At 38.2% G+C, this 22,168-nt stretch overlaps 1 protein-coding gene across 1 annotated transcript in view; it reads right to left on the reverse strand.

Moving 5' to 3' along the window:
- IL10RB (interleukin 10 receptor subunit beta) overlaps window positions 1–19,404 on the reverse strand; it is a 78,602-nt gene extending 59,198 nt beyond the window's left edge. The window contains exon 1 of the mRNA XM_053705965.1: window positions 19,276–19,404. Within this exon, the coding sequence (XP_053561940.1) occupies window positions 19,276–19,348 (73 nt within the window). The 5' untranslated portion in view covers window positions 19,349–19,404. The remainder of the gene's footprint in view (window positions 1–19,275) is intronic.
- Window positions 19,405–22,168: the final 2,764 nt, after the last annotated feature.

Genomic DNA, 22,168 nt, shown 5'->3' on the forward strand with positions numbered 1-22,168 from the left:
TGCTCTCAGTGATTGACAGCCCCTTCAGTCGCGCGAAAGAAGGGACGGGCATTACACACTCCGATGAGTGTGTAATGATCCATACGGGCCAGCGGAACAACAGATCTGCTGCCTGTGTGTAGCGAAGGTGGATGGACAGCTTCACGAGTTGAGAAGCTGTCCGCCCAGCTGTTAGGAGCCCTAAGTCTAACCCCCAAATAGGTACTCACTGTTCCTGAAGTCTGGCGGAGAAGGTCTTCTTCCAGACGGTGAAGGTCTTCTTCCAGGCTGCGACATCTTCATCCAGTGTGGGGACCTCTTCATCCACAACGAAGGTGGAGCGGAGTGGAGGTGACCGCGAAGCAAGATCGCCAGCTGCGGAGCCATCCAGCATGGAGGACCCTCTCCATGCGGTCACCGCCGCACACTGAAGGTTGAATGCAAGGTACCTGTTTTATATTTGGGGTATCTTGCATTCCTATTGGCTGAAATTTTCAAATCAGCCAATAGGATGAGAACTACTGAAATCCTATTTGCTGTTCAAATCAGCCAATTCGGGGTTGATAGTTTATTAGGGGTTAATAGTTTATTAAGGTATATTGTACTATGTGGGTGGGTGGCAGTTTAGAGGTTAATAGGTTTATTAATATTTACGATGTGGGGTGATGGCGGGTATAGGGGTTTTTACGTGTCGGGTTTATTTTTGGGAGGCGGGTTAGACTTTTATGGGCGATGTAGGATTTTTTTGTGTTTTTATTAACCCAGTCTCTAAACTGCCGTAAGTCACTTGCGACTCCGGAAATGTGTATTTCCGCACATTTCTGGACATCGCCAGTTTATCTGACTTACGGCAGTATATGAACTGCCGGCACGGTTTATGTGATTCCCTGATGTGTGAGGTGAATTTATGAGCGACGCAGGTTTCAGCAGTTACGCTGAAGCCTGCACCGCATATGTTCTCTCGCCCCATGTCTTTTTTTTTAGAATCCATTGACTGTACAAGGTTACATTTTCAGCCAATCCCTTTTATTCAGTCACTAACAACATGAGATATCACAGAATATATTGCTCTCTACCTTTTTGATTTGTTAAATGCATTTTAACATTCCTAATTAGATTTGTCCCTTAGAAGGTTTGCCAGCTGTCCAGTATTCACCCGAACAGTCCAGTGTTTTACTCAGCTGTCCAGTAAAATATTTACAAAAATACTGGACACTTAAAGGGATAGAAAGGTCAAAATTGAAATGCGCATGGGAGCATTTCAACGTGAAATAGAAGAAATTTTGCTATATACTTCCATTAGCAAAAATATCTCTAGTAAAAGTTATTATTGTTTTAATGTGGCATATTCACATATCCTGTGAGCTGTGTCTTGTATAAAACAAATGAAGTCTTCACAGAAGCAATATATACCATCTTCAGCTCTCTGAGCTTGAATTCTGTTGCACAGGCTCTCACAAGATATGTGCATATGCCACAGAAAAAACAGTAATTCATTTTACTAGAAGCACTTTTGCTCATGGAAGTATATTGCAAAAATGCTTCTATTTCAAATTGTTAGCTAAACATAAAAGGCCTCCTATGCCAAAACATAGAAAAAAGTAAGAAGCAGTCAATTGTGTAAAATTACTTCTGTTTACATATGTTACTGTCAGCCAATGAGGTGAAATGATTTATTTGCAAGTTACTGGCAGCCAAGGCGTAAAATGACTGCTCAGTTATAAAAATATACATCATGAGGTCAAGTGTGGGGCTAAGGTAGAGCTTCCAGTGAAGTATTGTGTGTGACCCTAACTACCGTTGTGCCTAGTTTCCGACACAATGCTAGTGACAAGCCTATTCATAATAGATAAAAATACTTGGAATCATTCCCTGCACTTTGCTTAAATAAAAAACACTAACAGTTAATAATATTAAAGACTCTTGTACGCTGCTTATATTTTTCTTTTGAATAACTATAAACCAGAGTTCACTCCACACCTTTCAGTTGAAAGACTGCACTAAACAAAAACAGGAAATAAAGTGCCATGTGATGTACCTGAGATCTGTAAAACTCCAGACTAAGGGCCAGATTACAAATGGAGCGCTAAATATCGCTTGTTGCTTGCTAGGAAGCATTGCAGTCACAAGAGCGCGGTTCCATAGGCTTATATGGGAGCCTCGTTCTGATGCCGTCACAGACGGAATCAAAACCTAGTGAAGCAAAGGAGGTATGTAGCAGATGGACAGCATTTTTAAATATATATGAATATATACATATATATTTATGTGTTAATATGTGCATATACACATAAATATTCATGTATATAATCATATACATATATATTTACATTGCGGTCTATGGGAACACAACGTTTATTTTCTAACCCTCACTCCTACCAACTTTAAAGCCCCAAAACTGTATAGGGCAGTTTTTTTAATTAAAAAAAATGCTAGATTTTTTTAAAAAAATAAAATACTACAATGCCCTCTTAATTTTCAGAACTCTAATTGCTACTGCGAGGTCGCGGTAGCAATAACCAGTCACTTGTAATGGCTGGTTAATTATTGCGCTCCTGCAAATGGGCAAATTTGCTGTTTGCGGGAGCACAATAATTTTGCGCTCCACTTGTAATCTAGCCTAAGTTATTTTATTATCGAGGTTTATTCCTTCTTCTAAGGTTTGTAAAACTCCTGTTTTTTATTCAAGTTCTGAGCCACAAATATCAGTATAAAGTCTTGGTGTTTCCACAAAAACAAGATGGACTGTGTTTCAGTCCTATGTGATACAAGGCTTAAAGGAACATGAAAAGCCAAAATAAAATGTTCATGGTTCCCACCTTTCAGTTCAAACAGTGCACTAAAAACAAAGTACAGTTTGATAAGGCAGTTACAATACAAACAAAAGTCTTGTGTACTTCTTTTGCTCATCTTACCTGGACTGTGATCAATACAGATGCAAGGCTCTCAGGTAAGGGAGCTGTTTGGGGGTCTCTGACAGTAACACAGCAGCACCACTGTAGTATTTCCAATCTTTTTTTCTTTATTCCATGACACAAGTATAGCAAACAGCAATAGAATAGAACGACGTTTCGGGTTATGTACCCTTATTCATGTTCATACAAAATGAGCCACTACATGCAAACTTAAATACCTACAGACAGGTGTAACCACAACTCTTGGATTAACACTTTCAGGTATACTTCACAATTCTTTATTTCTAAATACTGACACCCAGTGGTCAACACCTGTCAATGTTACAAACATTTTTTAAAACAAAATTTTTTTAAAAGTTAAAAACATAGTATAAATACTGATGAGGAGGGGATTAGTCGTTCTATTCTATTGCTGTTTGCTATACTTGTGTCATGGAATAAAGAAAAAAAGATTGGAAATACTACAGTGGTGCTGCTGTGATTTTGTTCATTGAATGTTTATTGGGTGCTTTTGCAGTTTGCACCTCACAGCTTCATGCACACCTTGGGAGATTTTGTGCTGGATACAGACTTTTGACTTTGCTGGGGGTCTCTGACAGCACGGTGAGTTTGGGATCCTCAGGAGGCGAGGTTACCAATCAATGTTCTCGATCTCTGTGCAATATTCAGAGCTCTTCAACCTTGGCCACTGTTGAAAAGGGAGTCTCATTTCCGTTTCCAGACAATGGTTATGTCAACCATCAGGGGGGAACTCACAGATCCCTAATTATGATGGAGGTGTCTCAAATTCTCTCATGGGCAGAAACCAATTCCTGTCTGGTCTCTATGATTCATATTCCAGGGGTGAACAATTGTGAGGCAGACATTCTCAGTTGTCAATCTCTACATCCAGGTGAATGGTCTCTTCATCAGTATGTGTTCAATCAGATTGTCGATCTTTGAGGTCTCCCACAGATAGATCTGATGGGCTCTCGTTTGAACAACAAACTTCCCATGTACTTTGTGAGGTTAATAGGTTAGGAAGTTTATTTGGGTGGGCTATTGGCGATATAAGGGATAATATGTTAGGAGATTTATTGCGGTGGGCTATTGGCAGTATTGGGGTTAAGTAGTGTAGGTTAAGTAGTTTGCGGTGGTGGGTTATGTCGGTTTAACATAATATTTCTTAGGCTGTGTGCTATATATTTAAATGGGGTCCTTTACTTTACATCGCCAATATCGGTGCCAATGCTGCTTGGAATATTTGCCAGCATTGCCACCCATTGTGATGTATAGTAAAACGCCCCTCTGCGATGCCGCCTTTAAAGAGATATGCCGGTACTTTTGAATATTTCGCCGCCATTCTTGACATTGTGTCTTATTCCTTTTAAATATATAACTGCCTTACAGCACTTTCTATCATCAGGGCCAAATAGTGGAGCAAATATGATCCATTAACTATAGAGCAAATATGAAAATGTTTATTTCACTAGAATTGACTCTACTAAGAAACTTTCATAGGCCATAGTCCTTTATTTTTAATTTGTAAATATTATTAAAAGCATTGTTTAAAACTTCTGCAACATACTGCTCCACACACGTGGACACTCCTGAGTCTACCTAACTACCCTCTTCTATCTATCATATAATACTATCAAATGTTTCTGATGGCAACAATGAGTTTGAAATAGTATAGAGACGTAGGAAGGAAAGTCTGAGTAAAACAGAATTTATGCTTACCTGATAAATTACTTTCTCCAACGGTGTGTCCGGTCCACGGCGTCATCCTTACTTGTGGGATATTCTCTTCCCCAACAGGAAATGGCAAAGAGTCCCAGCAAAGCTGGTCACATGATCCCTCCTAGGCTCCGCCCACCCCAGTCATTCGACCGACGGACAGGAGGAAATATATATAGGAGAAACCATATGATACCGTGGTGACTGTAGTTAGAGAAAATAATTCATCAGACCTGATTAAAAAACCAGGGCGGGCCGTGGACCGGACACACCGTTGGAGAAAGTAATTTATCAGGTAAGCATAAATTCTGTTTTCTCCAACATTGGTGTGTCCGGTCCACGGCGTCATCCTTACTTGTGGGAACCAATACCAAAGCTTTAGGACACGGATGAAGGGAGGGAGCAAATCAGGTCACCTAAATGGAAGGCACCACGGCTTGCAAAACCTTTCTCCCAAAAATAGCCTCCGAAGAAGCAAAAGTATCAAATTTGTAAAATTTGGCAAAAGTGTGCAGTGAAGACCAAGTCGCTGCCTTACATATCTGGTCAACAGAAGCCTCGTTCTTGAAGGCCCATGTGGAAGCCACAGCCCTAGTGGAGTGAACCGTGATTCTTTCAGGAGGCTGCCGTCCGGCAGTCTCATAAGCCAATCGGATAATGCTTTTAAGCCAAAAGGAAAGAGAGGTAGAAGTCGCTTTTTGACCTCTCCTTTTACTAGAATAAACAACAAACAAGGAAGATGTTTGTCTGAAATCTTTAGTAGCCTCTAAATAGAATTTTAGAGCACGGACTACGTCCAAATTGTGTAACAAATGTTCCTTCTTTGAAACTGGATTCGGACACAAAGAAGGTACAACTATCTCCTGGTTAATATTTTTGTTGGAAACAACTTTCGGAAGAAAACCAGGCTTAGTACGCAAAACCACCTTATCTGCATGGAACACCAGATAGGGCGGAGAACACTGCAGAGCAGATAACTCTGAAACTCTTCTAGCAGAAGAAATTGCAACCAAAAACAAAACTTTCCAAGATAATAACTTAATATCTACGGAATGTAAGGGTTCAAACGGAACCCCCTGAAGAACTGAAAGAACTAGATTTAGACTCCAGGGAGGAGACAAAGGTCTGTAAACAGGCTTGATCCTAACCAGAGCCTGAACAAATGCTTGAACATCTGGCACATCTGCCAGTCTTTTGTGAAGTAAAACAGATAAAGCAGAGATCTGTCCCTTCCGAGAACTTGCAGATAATCCTTTCTCCAAACCTTCTTGTAGAAAGGATAGAATCTTAGGAATTTTTATCTTGTTCCATGGGAATCCTTTAGATTCACACCAACAGATATATTTTTTCCATATTTTATGGTAAATTTTTCTAGTTACAGGCTTTCTAGCCTGAATCAGAGTATCTATTACAGAATCTGAAAACCCACGCTTTGATAAAATCAAGCGTTCAATCTCCAAGCCGTCAGTTGGAGGGAAACCAGATTCGGATGTTCGAATGGACCCTGAACAAGAAGGTCCTGTCTCAAAGGTAGCTTCCATGGTGGAGCCGATGACATATTCACCATGTCTGCATACCAAGTCCTGCGTGGCCACGCAGGAGCTATCAAAATCACCGAGGCCCTCTCCTGATTGATCCTGGCTACCAGCCTGGGGATGAGAGGAAACGGTGGGAATACATAAGCTAGGTTGAAGGTCCAAGGTGCTACTAGTGCATCTACTAGAGTCGCCTTGGGATCCCTGGATCTGGACTCGTAGCAAGGAACCTTGACCTTGAAGTTCTGACGAGACGCCATCAGATCCATGTCTGGAATGCCCCATAATTGAGTTATTTGGGCAAAGATTTCCGGATGGAGTTCCCACTCCCCCGGATGGAATGTCTGACGACTCAGAAAATCCGCTTCCCAATTTTCCACTCCTGGGATGTGGATCGCAGACAAGTGGCAGGAGTGATCCTCCGCCCATTGAATTATCTTGGTCACTTCTTTCATCGCCAGGGAACTCCTTGTTCCCCCCTGATGATTGATATATGCAACGGTCATCATGTTGTCTGACTGAAACCTTATGAATTTGGCCTTTGCTAGTTGAGGCCAAGCTCTGAGAGCATTGAATATCGCTCTGAGTTCCAGAATGTTTATCGGGAGAAGAGACTCTTCCCGAGACCATAGACTCTGAGCTTTCAGGGATTCCCAGACCGCGCCCCAGCCCACTAGGCTGGCGTCTGTCGTGACAATGACCCACTCTGGTCTGCGGAAGCTCATTCCCTGTGACAGATTGTCCAGGGTCAGCCACCAACGGAGTGAATCTCTGGTCTTTTGATCTACTTGAATCGTCGGAGACAAGTCTGTATAATCCCCATTCCACTGTCTGAGCATGCACAGTTGTAATGGTCTTAGATGAATTCGTGCAAAAGGAACTATGTCCATTGTTGCAACCATCAATCCTATTACTTCCATGCACTGCGCTATGGAAGGACGAGGAACAGAATGAAGTACTTGACAAGAGCTTAGAAGTTTTGATTTTCTGACCTCTGTCAGAAAAATCCTCATTTCTAAGGAATCTATTATTGTTCCCAAGAAGGGAACTCTTGTTGACGGGGACAGAGAACTTTTTTCTTTGTTCACCTTCCATCCGTGAGATCTGAGAAAGGCTAGGACGATGTCCGTATGAGCCTTTGCTTTTGACAGGGACGACGCTTGAATCAGGATGTCGTCCAAGTAAGGTACTACTGCAATGCCCCTTGGTCTTAGAACCGCTAGAAGGGACCCTAGTACCTTTGTGAAAATCCTTGGAGCAGTGGCTAATCCGAATGGAAGTGCCACAAACTGGTAATGCTTGTCCAGAAAAGCGAACCTTAGGAACTGATGATGTTCCTTGTGGATAGGAATATGTAGGTACGCATCCTTTAAATCCACGGTAGTCATAAATTGATTTTCCTGGATAGTAGGTAGGATCGTTCGAATAGTTTCCATTTTGAACGATGGTACCCTGAGGAATTTGTTTAGGATCTTTAGATCCAAAATTGGTCTGAATGTTCCCTCTTTTTTGGGAACTATGAACAGATTGGAATAAAATCCCATTCCTTGTTCTCTTATTGGAACTGGATGTATCACTCCCATCTTTAACAGGTCTTCTACACAATGTAAGAATGCCTGTCTCTTTATTTGGTTTGAAGATAATTGAGACCTGTGGAACCTTCCCCTTGGGGGTAGTTCCTTGAATTCCAGGAGATAACCTTGAGAAACTATTTCTAGCGCCCAAGGATCCTGAACATCTCTTGCCCAAGCCTGAGCAAAGAGAGAAAGTCTGCCCCCCACTAGATCCGGTCCCGGTTTGGGGGCTATCCCTTCATGCTGTTTTGGTAGCAGTGGTAGGCTTCTTGGCCTGCTTACCCTTGTTCCATCCTTGCATTGGTTTCCAGGCTGGTTTGGGTTGTGAAGTATTACCCTCTTGCTTAGAGGATACAGATTTAGAGACTGGTCCGTTTCTGCGAAAGGGACGAAAATTAGGCTTATTTTTAGCCTTAAAAGACCTATCCTGTGGGAGGGCGTGGCCCTTTCCCCCAGTGATGTCTGAAATAATCTCTGTCAAATCAGGTCCAAATAATGTTTTACCTTTGAAAGGAATGTTAAGCAATTTTGTCTTGGAAGACACATCCGCTGACCAAGACTTTAGCCAAAGCGCTCTGCGCGCCACGATAGCAAACCCTGAATTTTTCGCCGCTAATCTAGCTAATTGCAAAGCGGCATCTAAAACAAAAGAGTTAGCCAATTTAAGTGCTTGAACTCTGTCCATAACCTCCTCATACGAAGATTCTTTACTGAGCGATTTTTCTAGTTCCTCGAACCAGAAACACGCTGCCGTAGTGACAGGAACAATGCATGAAATTGGTTGTAGAAGGTAACCTTGCTGTACAAAAATCTTTTTAAGCAAACCCTCTAATTTCTTATCCATAGGATCTTTGAAAGCACAACTATCTTCGATAGGAATAGTAGTGCGTTTGTTTAGAGTAGAAACCGCCCCCTCGACCTTGGGGACTGTCTGCCATAAGTCCTTTCTGGGGTCGACTATAGGAAATAATTTCTTAAATATAGGGGGGGGAACAAAAGGTATGCCGGGCCTTTCCCACTCTTTATTTACTATGTCCGCCACCCGCGTGGGTATAGGAAAAGCGTCGGGGGGCACCGGAACCTCTAGGAACTTGTCCATCTTACATAATTTCTCTGGAATGACCAAATTGTCACAATCATCCAGAGTAGATAACACCTCCTTAAGCAGTGCGCGGAGATGTTCTAATTTAAATTTAAATGTCACAACATCAGGTTCAGCTTGATGAGAAATTTTTCCTGAATCTGAAATTTCTCCATCAGACAAAACCTCCCTCATGGCCCCTTGAGATTGGTGTGAGGGTATGTCAGAACAGTTATCATCAGCGTCCTCTTGCTCTTCAGTGTTTAAAACAGAGCAATCGCGCTTTCTCTGATAAGTATGCATTTTGGATAAAAGATTTGCTATGGAGTTATCCATTACAGCCGTTAATTGTTGCATTTAAACACCAAAAAACTCTTAACCATCTCCGTGGAGATGTTGCCTGTGCAACGGCAAAGAGAATGACTGGGGTGGGCGGAGCCTAGGAGGGATCATGTGACCAGCTTTGCTGGGACTCTTTGCCATTTCCTGTTGGGGAAGAGAATATCCCACAAGTAAGGATGACGCCGTGGACCGGACACACCAATGTTGGAGAAATATGGCACAATTTATGTTTAGTGGTTTCCCTTGTGCACTTTCCATTTACTTTTTTTTTCTTCAATTAGTGATCATTTACATAGATGTCACTTTTTATCTATTTTTTACAGCTATTATTACTGTTTGTGAATAAACCTGTAATATATTACAAAGAGTCAAACAGTACTGCACTGTGAATGCAACAATTACAATTAATATAGATAAAATTATATAACTGCTACAGTTTAAACTGTTGTTTAAAGGGATATTAAACAAAATTAGATTTTAATATAAAATGTTTAATTATATGTAGGAAAAAAACTTTGCGATACAGGCAGTCCCTGGGTTACAGACATCCGACTTAAAGGGACAGTCTAGTCCAAAATAAACTTTCATGATTCCGATAGAGAATGTAATTTTAAACAATATTCCAACTTACTTTTATCACCAATTTTGCTTTGTTCTTTTGGTATTCTTCATTGAAAGCTAAACCTAGGAGGTTCATATGCTAATTTCTAAACCCTTGAAGGCTGCATCTTCTATCAGGGCATTTTGACAGTTTTTCACCACTAGAGGGTGTTAGTTCATGTGTGTCATATAGATAACACTGTGCTCACGCATGTGGAGTTCAGGTGAACCAGCTCTGATTGGCTAAAATGGATATCTGTCAAAAGAACTGAAATAAGGGGGCAGTTTGCAAAGGGTTAGATACAAGGTATTCACAGAGGTAAAAAGTGTATTTATATATCTGTGCTGGTTATGCAAAACTAGGGAATGGGTAATAAAGGGATTATCTATCTTTTAAAACAATACAAATTCTGGTGAAGACTGTCCCTTTAAGTTCAACTCGTACTTACAAACGGAGAAAATAGAGCTTTATCTCCAATCCTTCTTTCCAGGATAACCCAAAATACTCAAAATCCAATTGTCACAAGGACAGAAAGTGATGTGACAGGGGCACAGATAGCAAAACAAACTTTTCCCTATGCTCTACAAAACTAAAAAAATGTTTGGCTAGAGTTTCATCTTAAAAAGTGTCTGTTCCAACTTACATACAAATTCAATTTAAGAACAAACCTACAGAACCTATCTTTTTCCTAACCTGGGGACTGCCTGTATACTCTTGTTGTACTTTCCAATTATACAGGATGGCTATAATGGGAAATTACAAAAATAAATTGTCCCACTCATATGAGCTATTATGGTAGATCACTTCATGCAATCAAATACAACTAGATAGCAGCAGCACAAGCAGTGTCCAGTAACCTGAAGCTGCTCACAATAATAAATGACAGAGTCCCATTATAACGGGAAAGTGCACAGTCTTCAATCACAACATGTCAGTCATTCGCTATACACACAACAGTGAGCCCCCTGCTGTACAGTATGGCTGTATAAGTTAGCGCAACAGATTCCAATTATACAGGACGGCTGACTGGACACTCTATAAACTGGCATATATATATACACAACAGTGAGCCCCTTTATGTTATACAGTATGGCTGTATAAGTTAGCGCAACAGATTCCCATTATATAGGAAGACTGACAGGGCACCCTATATAAACTGGCATTTATATATACACAACAGTAAGCCCCTTTATGATATACAGTATGGCTGTATAGGTTAGCGCAACAGATTCCAATTATACAGGACGGCTGACTGGACACCCTGAATAAACTGGCATTTTTATATACAAAACTGTAAACTCCTTATAGCTATACAGTATGTCTGTATAAGTTAGCGCAACAGATTCCAATTATATAGGAAGACTGACAGGGCACCCTATATAAACTGCCGTTTATATATATACAACAGTAAGCCCCTTTATGCTATACAGTATGGCTGTATAAGTTAGAGCAACAGATTCCCATTAGGAAGACTGACAGGGCACCCTATATAAACTGCCATTTATATATACACAACAGTGAGCCCCCTGCTATACAGTATGGCTGTATAAGTTAGCGCAACAGATTCCCATTATACAGGAAGACTGACAGGGCCCCCTATATAATCTGGCATTTATGTATACACAGCAGTAAACTTCTTATGGCTATACAGTATGGCTGTATAAGGTAGCACACCAGATTCCCCTTATATAGGATGCCTTACACGAAACCCTGTATAAACTGGCATTTATATATACACAGCAGTGAGCCCCTTTCTGCTATAAAGTATGTCTGTATAAGTTAGTGCAACAGATCCCCCTTACATGGGACAGCTGACAGGGCACCCTATATAAACTGGCATTTACAGTATATATACACAACAGTGAGCCCCTTATAGTTATACATATACACAAAATATATACAAACTGATATGGCAGATATTTGTTAATCTCCAGCTCCGGTACCACTGAAGCAGTCAGCAAAATCTGTGGGAAAGGGTACCTGTGAAACAGCCATTCTGTATAATGGGAGTAGCATTATTTATTTTGTCCCCTTTTCCTCTAATGACTGTAATGACTATAATGAATATAATATAGGATATACAGTAGTAACTTATCTAACAGGGTTCAACAGCCTTTATGCACATTCTCTTTAATTACGTGCTTTATATCTGTCTCTAATTTTAATTGATATTTTAATTATTAATATGACTACAAGAGGGGGCTTAAAACAACGGTGTTTCCATGATGTGGCATAGGTTTTCCTCTCTGCTAAGGCCAATCAGGGACATTTATAAATGAGTCACAACAGTATACAACCAATGACTGTACATAATATAGCAGAGTTAAGTGTGGAGTCAACACTTCCACTTTTAACAGGAATTGGAAACGCCACTGTTGTATGAATTAAATTACAGAGAAGGGGTTACTTAACTTATGTTTAATTATACATATTAAAATAAAGACCAATGGAACAAATAGAAGGGGTTGCAGAGGAGGAATAGTTGTTAGAACCAAACAAAAGAAAAGAAGGAAAGAAAAGTCCATCTGAGACAACATAAGCAAGAAATATTAATATTTATGATAGACCTCTCTCTAAAGAGGAAACTAGTCTCTTAAAGAAATGTCTATCATTAACCCCCTGCAAACAACCCAATTCTTTTCAACAATACATTGATTTACAGAAGTTAACAAGGTAACTCACTTTGAGAAAATTAAAAACAAATGCTTCCAATACGGAGAAAGTTTCTCCAATAAGTCTTCTGATAGACTCCTTGAATATGAATATCCTGGACCATATAGATGGAATGAACGAAACACAAGTTGGTGATTTGGTGGACATGTTCCTAGAGCTAGAATCTGGAGGGGAGCATTGTCCAACCCATCATACTGGTCTAAGAAACCGGTCCACCTACTATCCTGTACGTGATCAAGGCAATTTCATACCAGTATTTACCAGTCTATTAGAAAAAAAAAACTAATATATGCAACAAAGAGCAGCATAGAAACAAAATAAAGAATTTAAACTTTGGGGAACGGAGGGCCTTAAAGGGATTAAAGGAGAATCAGGAAATTTTCATTAGAAGTGCTGACAAGGCAGGGGGGATTGATATACAAAGTAGAAATTAATATTTAACAGAAGCTTTTTGTCTGTTGGGGGTAGAGATACTTACAAAATACTTGAACAAAATCTAACATCTGTTTTCAAAAAAAGAATATGAGACCCATATATAAAGAGAGGCCAGTGATGGGGTATTAAACAAAGCTGGGTATAGATATTTAAATATACTTCATCCAAAAATTGCAATATTTTACCATCGGCCAAAGATACACAAAGGTCTAACCAATCCACCTGGAAGACCGATAGTGTCAGGCATTCGTAACCTTTCATCCAGATTGTCATACTATGTGGATTATATTTTAAATCCTTTGGTTCCTTGCTTAAGATCCTATATTAGGGACACTCCTCATATTCTGGAAATCTTAAATACCATTGAATGGAGGAAGGATTTTATGTGGATTACAATGGATGTATCATCTCTGTATACATCCATCCCACATGATTTATGTACAGTAGTGGTTGATTATTTTATGAAGAAATTAGGATACATCAATAATAAGCAATATGATTTCATTAATGAAGCCATAAACTTTATACTGAAAAAGATTTTTTACTTTTTTGAGGGTAAATACTACCTGCAAACAACAGGGACTGTCATGGGAACCAAGCTTGCTCCGGACCTTGTCAATCTGTATATAGGCTGGTGAGAAGATTTGTACATCTTTAACAACAACCCATATAAAAACAACCTTCACCAGTGGTTCAGATACATTGGTGACATATTGATCATCCAGCCGGATCCAGAGACAAACATTGGAGCTTTTGTTGAATATGTTAACGCAAATTCACTTAATTTAAGATTCACAGAAAGTCATCATAAAGAAAAAAAAATCACCTTTTAAGATTTGGAATTAAATCAAGGCATAATTATGACCAATCTCTTCAGAAAAGAAACAGATACGAATGGCTACCTCCATGGAAAAAGCAGACATTACAGAAATTTGATTCAAAATATACCTAATGGCCAATTTCAAAGAGCCAGGAGAAATTGCACTGAATTATCCAATTTTGAGATAGAATCTGAAACTATTAAAAACAGATTCATAGCCAAGTCTTATGATAAAAAACACAAGAGGGAAGTGTATAAGAAGGTGAAACTACTAGATAGGAATGAGCTTATTAAAAAGAAATGGGGTAGGAAAATTATTAATATTACTATGTAGTTCCCTAATTATGCCCCTTTCCCCACTGTTTAAAATATGATTAAAAACAGGGGCACTTTAATTCATCAAAATTTACATTTCACTCCTGTTGTGAAAATAAAACTTACCTTTTAACCTTCACAGCAGCTCCAGCTTCCTCCGGTTGTTGCAAGCCATTTCTGATGTCCTCCAATCACGGCTTTGCAACGGGTGGAGGAAGCCGGTGCGGCTGTCAAGTTTAAAAGGTAAGTTTTTTTTCACAACAGGAGTGAAATGTAAATTTAGCATCAAAATTGACATTCACTTTAAAAATGTGTTACTGTGTTCATATTTTGTGCTTTTTCACTTTTTAAAATAAAGGATTTAGATTAACAATTTTAAAAACCCTCCATTAATGTTAATTTATATTCAGACAGCAAGGAAAATGTATGTAGACAAATGATTGAGTTTTTAATAGACGGTAGAGGAATGTAATGAATGTAGATGGGTTCTTATTTCATAGATCACATATAGGAATATGCATAGTGGGCTACGCTTTCATTTCTTTTCCCCCACATATAGCATTATAATCAACAATACTATGGTTTTTTTTTTGTTTTTTTTTAATGGAAAACGATTAATTAAATCTGTGCAATTGATATATGTTACAACAAAGTTGACAGTGTTTTTTATGGATCAAAGTTTATATTTTTTAATGTGTCAATATTTTAATATATTATTATTTTACTTCTAATCCCCCCATCTAATTCTAATCCAGTTTCTGTGTTTTCTATCACTGTTGGCGGCACCACTATCTCCCCATCACCCCAAGTCCACTGCCTTGTCACACTTGACTCAAATCTGTCCTTCATTCCCCACATCCAATTGCTCTCTTCGTCCTGCTTCAACCACCAACGCAATATCTCCAAAATTCATCCGTTTCTGTGTGCTGAATCTACTAAACAGCTAATCCACTCCCTAGTAATTTCCAAACTTGACTACTGTAATAACCTACCAACTGACATCCCTCTCACCCGCCTCTCCCCCCTTCAATCCATCTTAAATGCCTCTGCCAGGCTAATCTATCTCTGCCGACGCTGGCTCCTCATTCACAGCAGAATTAAATTCAAAATTCTCACCCTGACCTACAAAGCCCTCACTAATGCTGCCCCACCCTACCTGTCCTCACTCCTCAACACATATAATACATCCTCTGCCATCATCTCCTCCCATGCTAGACTATAGGACTTCTCTCGTGCAGCACCAACCCTCTGGAACGCACGTTCTCAAGCTGTCAGGCTTTCCCCTAACCTCTCCTCCTTTAAATGCTCCCTAAAGACCATTTTGTTCAGGGAAGTCTATCACCCAACTGAGTAACAAATTAATTACAATTACCTAATAGTTACCCTCATCTAACTCCGCACTAACATCATTCTCACCTCTGCAGGCCCCACCTCCTGTTTCTCACCCTCAATTCCCCCTGTATTTGTCTGTTAAACGTTGTCTTATATTGTAATGTTTAACTGTTGTACTTTTATCTTTGCACCCATGGGCAGCGCTGGGGAATCTGTTGGCGCTTTATAAATAAAGAATAATAATTATTATTATTTTACAAGTGCAATTTATATTGTAATTTATATTGTTTTAATTAAATGAATGTATCTTTTCCTGGAAACCATAATCGTTAGGTATGTTGCTTTAAAGGATGCATATAGTGACTGCGGTCAGCCTTTTAAAAGGACTAACCATCAATACTAGAGCAGCCTCTGACAAAGTGGGTGGATACCCATGAAATGCGGGAGGCCACGCTCACCAGAGTTGTAATGGATCTTGTACACACAAATGGCAACTTCAATACCGGTTCAAGGAGCAAGTCAAGTGTGTGAGCAAAGCGGAACTTATATACTGGACTTTTTGGGAATACCTACTATGGATAGACAATTGCCGTGAGCAGATTAGCAGCGGATAAGACTCCCATTTAAACCTGACGGTACCACTTTTGGTTATCCTCATCTAATGAACTCTGTTTTTATTTATACAGAAAACTTTTTTAGAGCTTGAACTATACCTCCTGAAAGTTTTTATGAGGTTATTTTTTGTGAGTGCGCATTTTATATGAACTTTCTATTAAAAGGCTGTATTACTTATTTACTACACTTAGATTCTCTCTGCACTCCCTGTTTTGTTTTTTTTCCCATTTTTTCCAGTGTTTCGTCTGCATACCAGTTATTGCAACAGTGTGGGGAATAGCTGCGGGCAGAGTCTTCTAACAAGCTGTTTCTCGCTCACATAACATTATTTTGTTACATTTGGTGAGAAACATATCATTCTATTACAAGATAAAGCTTTCCGGTGCTAGCACTTTGAGATATAGTGAATCAGACTTGTTCTGCTTTTTAAAAAAAGGAAAGAACCTTAAAAACGTATTAGCTCCAAGTAGGCTGAGGGACCCTATATTGCAGGTCAATAATAGTCGTAATTGGCTAACTACTAAAAAGGGGAACATTTAGGTGCATGAAACCTGTATGTAATATGTGCAGCCATGTTGATAATTCTTCTAGTTTTACTAATTTGGATGGCACACAGAAGTTTTATATTAAACATAGGACATCTTGTGACACCACCTTTGTGGTTTATTTAATCAGCTGTGGGTGTGGCCTACTTTATGTAGGACGCACAAAAAGAAAAATAAGAACCAGAACGAATGAGCACCTTTATAATATCAAAATGGCCAAGAGAGACAAACCAATTAAACATAGTATCCCGATTCACTTTTTAGAAATACATAATTGCAATTCTTTATCTCTCAAGGTCAAAGTGATTGATTGGATACCTACTAATATTCACAATAGGCTCCTTGCTTTGAGACAACAGGAGACCTATTGGATTTACAAAATTGGGAGCTTGCACCCCAGAGGCCTTAATGTAGATTTAGATCTTGCTGCTCATATGTGAATGAATAAGTTGTCATAGAATTAATTAGAAGATTTTTTATAGAATTTTTTATAGAATCTTTTATAGAATTTTTTATTATAGTGTAGTGTTGTTAGATTATTAATTTTGAATTTCACATGTCATTTAGATAAATCAAATAATTTTTTAATTTTTTAATTTTAATGTTTTATTTTAAATGTTTGTTTAGTTAGATGTTTTGTGTCATTAATTTTATTATATATATATTTAGTGTTGCAATATTGTAATAGTGTAATCTATTAATTTTTACAAATATCATTTATGATTTTTTGTATTGATTGAATGTTTAAGGAATAATATGATATGATGCTTTATAATGAAGTGTTCATCCAGGATAGGTTTTTTAACCCTTGCAATATTAGATGTACTGTACTCAACCAGTAGAGGGTGCTTGTGCCTAATGTATAAAAAACGGACTCCTTACGGTGACAGTATACCGCTTGAACATTCTTTGCCCTTGACAAAGTTCGGCCGAGATCCGAACGAAACGCGTAGGGATATCTTTGGGGACTATTTGCAGTTATCAGCTGTTTTGCTGTGCGGCCTGAGAAGGATCCATCTGAGGGGGACGCTCCGAATTCAGCTCCTTACTGACGTCAGACGCCGATTTGGGTTTGTCAGCTCGTCTTCCATCACGGACGTTCATTTTTTTTAGAGCAGGACTCAGACAGCCGCAGGCTTTTACTGGACCACATTATATTCTGTGTGTGATTAGGACGAACGTTGCTGCTTACCTGAGTGTAAGTTTTTATATTTATTTATTTACATGTTTTGAATAAACTACTCAAGATTGTTCTTCTTTGCGCTTCTTTGTACTCCCTTGTCTTAGTTGTTCTGCTTTACTATATATATATATATTAAAATATGCATATTAAAATGTATTAAAAAGTATTTCAAAGACCAATTAGCTGAATATTTTTAAATGCAGGAAATTTAACATTTGCACTCATAATATAAATTGTATTAGTATATTATTCATTTCACTTTATTTTTTCAGAAGTCTAGGAGAAATATGTGGAGTGAAGCTGCACAATGTTGGTGGACTTAAAATGTGATATTGAAAGTGTCTGATGTGAGGTTAATATTACTGTTTATGTAACAAAATATAACATTATGAGATCATAATTGGATTATTGGTTGGTTGATTCCAATTCATAAATCAAAAGCATATACATTCATAAAACATGTAAAACAGCTTAAAGGGACAGGAACAGAAACATTTTCTTTCATGATTTGGATAGAACATTCAATTATAAACAGCTTTCTAATTTACTTTCATAATCAAATGTCCTCCATTTTCCTTTGCTGAAGGAACAGCATTGCACTACTGGCAGCAAGATTAACATATCTAACCAATCACAAGAGGCAGATGTGTGCAGGCACCAATCAGAAACTCCCACAAGTATAGGATATGTGCGTATTCTTTTTCAACAAGGGATACCAAGAGAACTTAGCACATTTGAAAATAGAAGTGAGTTTAAAAATGTCTTAAAATGACATGCTCTATCTGAATCAGTCAAGTTTAATTTTGACTTTCCTATCCCTTTAAAAGGTTATGAAATCCAAACATTTTGTTTTGTGATTGAGACAGAACATACAATTTTACAAAAGTTACCAATTTACTTCTATTATCAAATTTGCTTTGTTCCCATGGTATTCTTTGTTGAAAAGATACCTAGGTAGGCGTCTAGAGCATTATATGGCAGGAAATAGTGCTGCCATCTAGTGCTTTTGAAAATGGATAACATTTTTGTAAAACTGCTGCCGTATAGTGCTCCAGACATAAGCACTATCCTGAGCTTTTTTCAACAAAAGATACAAAAAGAACAAAGAAAATGTGGATAATAGAAGTACATTGTAAAGGTTGTTTAAAATTGCAGGCTCTCTCTGAATAATGAAAGAAATATTTTGGTTTTGATGTCCCTTTAACAAGACAATGATATCTTAGTAAATGATCTCACCCTGCAGATAAAGCTTTCACTTTTACAAAATATTGTTTGTGGAATCCCTTTAACTATAATCCCCACAGAACTTCTCTTATTCCTATGAGGCTCATACTGTACCAAAATATTAAAAATCAATATAAATATGAAATTCAGCAAATCTAAAATGTAATAAAAGATAGATATCTATAGGCAGACAGAGGGACATATAGAAATATATATCTCCCTTTATTTAAACATGTAAGAAAAGTATAAAGTATCTAGATTGTAAGCCATTGGGATCAGGTGTCTTCTACTTCTGTATTGTTATGTATGAATATCATATTTCTTATGTAGAAGCCTTGATCATTATTATTTTGTTACTATGGAGCGTCCCAAACACATGATGCTACTCACCTGAGCACATGAAACAAAGTACAATCAGACCACCATGCCAGGAACGCATTATCCCTCCTGCTCCCACTGACATACAGTAATCTTTATGATCATTTCACACCGTAGGCTGGGAGTGCCGTGACGTATTTACTTCCTCATCTGTTAGGTATAGGGAACAACACTAACTAGAGAAGGGGAGGAGACTGACGAGAAAGAATAATCCTATCTGTAACCCTTGACATGCTGGAAAGGAAACAATCTCTCTCTCAATATAGTTGTGTTTAAGAATAAGTGCTAAAAGGAAATTTATCTTGTTCATCAAGAATTTCTGTATTAGTGTGACCTTATCAAGCAGTTGTTGCTATATCACCTACAGTGCAGTGCAAAGAACAATGCTGTATTTGGAATAAATGTATTTATAAATGACCTTCACTCAGTAGCACAAAGATAAGGCAGGGAAGGAATGATTCAATCACCTGCATCCAAGCACAGATGTAAACATTAGTTCCTACTAGACCAAAGCAGACCACAGAAGTAAATACTAAAGAAGATGGAATTAATTAGGGTTTAAGTATCAGAATTGTTTTTAAATCAGATCACATATATCATCTATGAATCGGTTCAAGACAGTTACTATCAAATGTAACTATGGATTGATTGTACCTTCTATTTTATTCCTTGCTTATAAGGTATATACAAATTATTTATATATGCATTGTATTTATCAGTAAGAAAAATCTACATAGCCAAAGATCTGCAAAAAAATTATTTGTTTACTTGTGTTTAAAAAGTAATTTTGTTAGCGTCATTTACTTTTTTTTTTTGGCAGCCCAGGGACATACACCATTGTTTATCTTTGCTGAGGTCAATAAGGCACAGATCTAAATGAGCACTAATCTAAAATATATTGCATAGTGCTAAGCAGTAGTTTGTACCATTACTGCCTGGTAACATTCTTTGCATTTACAGGATTGCTCACTGGTAGGTATACACCACACACAAATCATACCAAGGACTCATTGCCTGTTTCAGAGCAGTCACTTAAAGGGACACTGAACCCAAATTTTTTCTTTTGTGATTCAGATAGAGCATGTAATTTTAAGCAACTTTCTAATTTACTCCTATTATCAATTTTTCTTTGTTCTCTTGCTATCCTTATTTGCAAACAAAGGCATCTAAGCTTTTTTATTAGTTCAGACTCTGGACAGCACTTTTCTATTGGTGGATGAATTTATCCACCAATCAGCAAGAACAACCCAGGTTGTTCACCAAAAATGGGCCAGCATCTAAACTTACATTCTTGCATTTTAAATAAAGATACCAAGAAAATGAAGAAAAATTGATAATAGGAGTACATTAGAAAGTTGCTTAAAATTTCATGCTCTATCTGAATCACGAAAGAAAACATTTGGGTTCAGTGTCCCTTTAAGGACCCAATGGTGAAAAACTCACTAATATGGAGAGAAATTATGCAAAATCTCTGGTATTTTTTTTAAAAACCTTGTATTGAAATGTAGGAGGCAACTCCAGAGCAGCAATGTACTAATGGTACCTAGCTGAACACATCACATAAGCCAATGACAAGAGACATATGTGTGTATCAACAAATCACCAACTAGCAACAATTAGTATATAGCTGCTCCTGAGATATGTTTTTTTCAAAAAGGATACCAAGAAAACAAAATAAATTTGATAATATAATTAAATTGAAAAGTTGTTTCTTAAAATTGTATGCTCTATCTGAACCATGCCATTTTAACTTTGACTTTCATGACTCTGGCATCAACTCTTTACTGACTGGGATAGTGCGTGCAGTTAGTCTTATATATATAATTACACAGTATAACATTTTATTAATAATTGATATTGCATAAATATGTTTTTTCATGTTTTTATCTACTTAACTGCAAAGGGTTTCAATGCACTTATATATATGTCTATATAGACATCAGTAGTGGTGAAGCACTCCAGGTAATCCTTTCTGCAGGACTGTAAACATCCATAATGCCCAGGGTGCACATCAATACATAACATATCATCAAATAAAGGGAAGGCACTAGCTGGCTCTTATCCAAAGAACCACATTAATAAGTAACGTTTCGGGGTTACCCCCGTTTTCAAACAAACATATGTCTATATATGTATACATATGTATTGATGTGTTTATATGTCTGTAAATCCATATATACATATAAATACATCTGTACATTCGACTGTTTACCACTGTGTAACATCACCTTTTATTTTAATAACACTTATTAAGCATTTGGGCAATGAAGACAGAAGTTGGTTAAATTTAGCAACTAGAATTTCCCCCCATTCATTCATTATGCATGTCTTCAGCTGTGCAACTGTACGGGGCCTTCAATGCCTTATTTTGCGCTTCATAATGCGCCACACATTCTCAATCAGCGAGAGGTCAGGACTAACACCCGCACTCTCTGCTTACGCAACCATGTGCTTGTAATCCGGGCAGAATGTGGTTTGGCGTTGTCCTGCTGGAGAATGCAGGGACGTCCCTGGAAAAGATGATGTCTGGATGGTTGCATATGTTGCCCCAAAATGTATACATATCTTTCTGCATTAATTGTGACCTCACATATGTGCAAGTTACCCATGCCATGGAAACTAACACACCCCCATACCATGACAGATGCTGGCTTTTGGACCTGAAGCTGATAACAGCTTGGATGGCCCTTTTCCTCTTTGGCCCTGTGAACACAACGACTGTTATTTCAATAAACTATTTGAAATGTTGAATCGTCAGACCACAAAACATGATTCCACTGTGCTACTGTCTTTTAGATGAGACTAAGCACAGAGAAGTCAGTGGCTCTTCTGGATAGTTTTGAAGTATGACTTCTGCTTTACATAGTAAAGCCTTAACATGTATCTGTGGATGCAGTGGGGGATG

Source organism: Bombina bombina, chromosome 3, assembly GCF_027579735.1.
Source record: "Bombina bombina isolate aBomBom1 chromosome 3, aBomBom1.pri, whole genome shotgun sequence".
Taxonomy (NCBI): domain Eukaryota; kingdom Metazoa; phylum Chordata; class Amphibia; order Anura; family Bombinatoridae; genus Bombina; species Bombina bombina.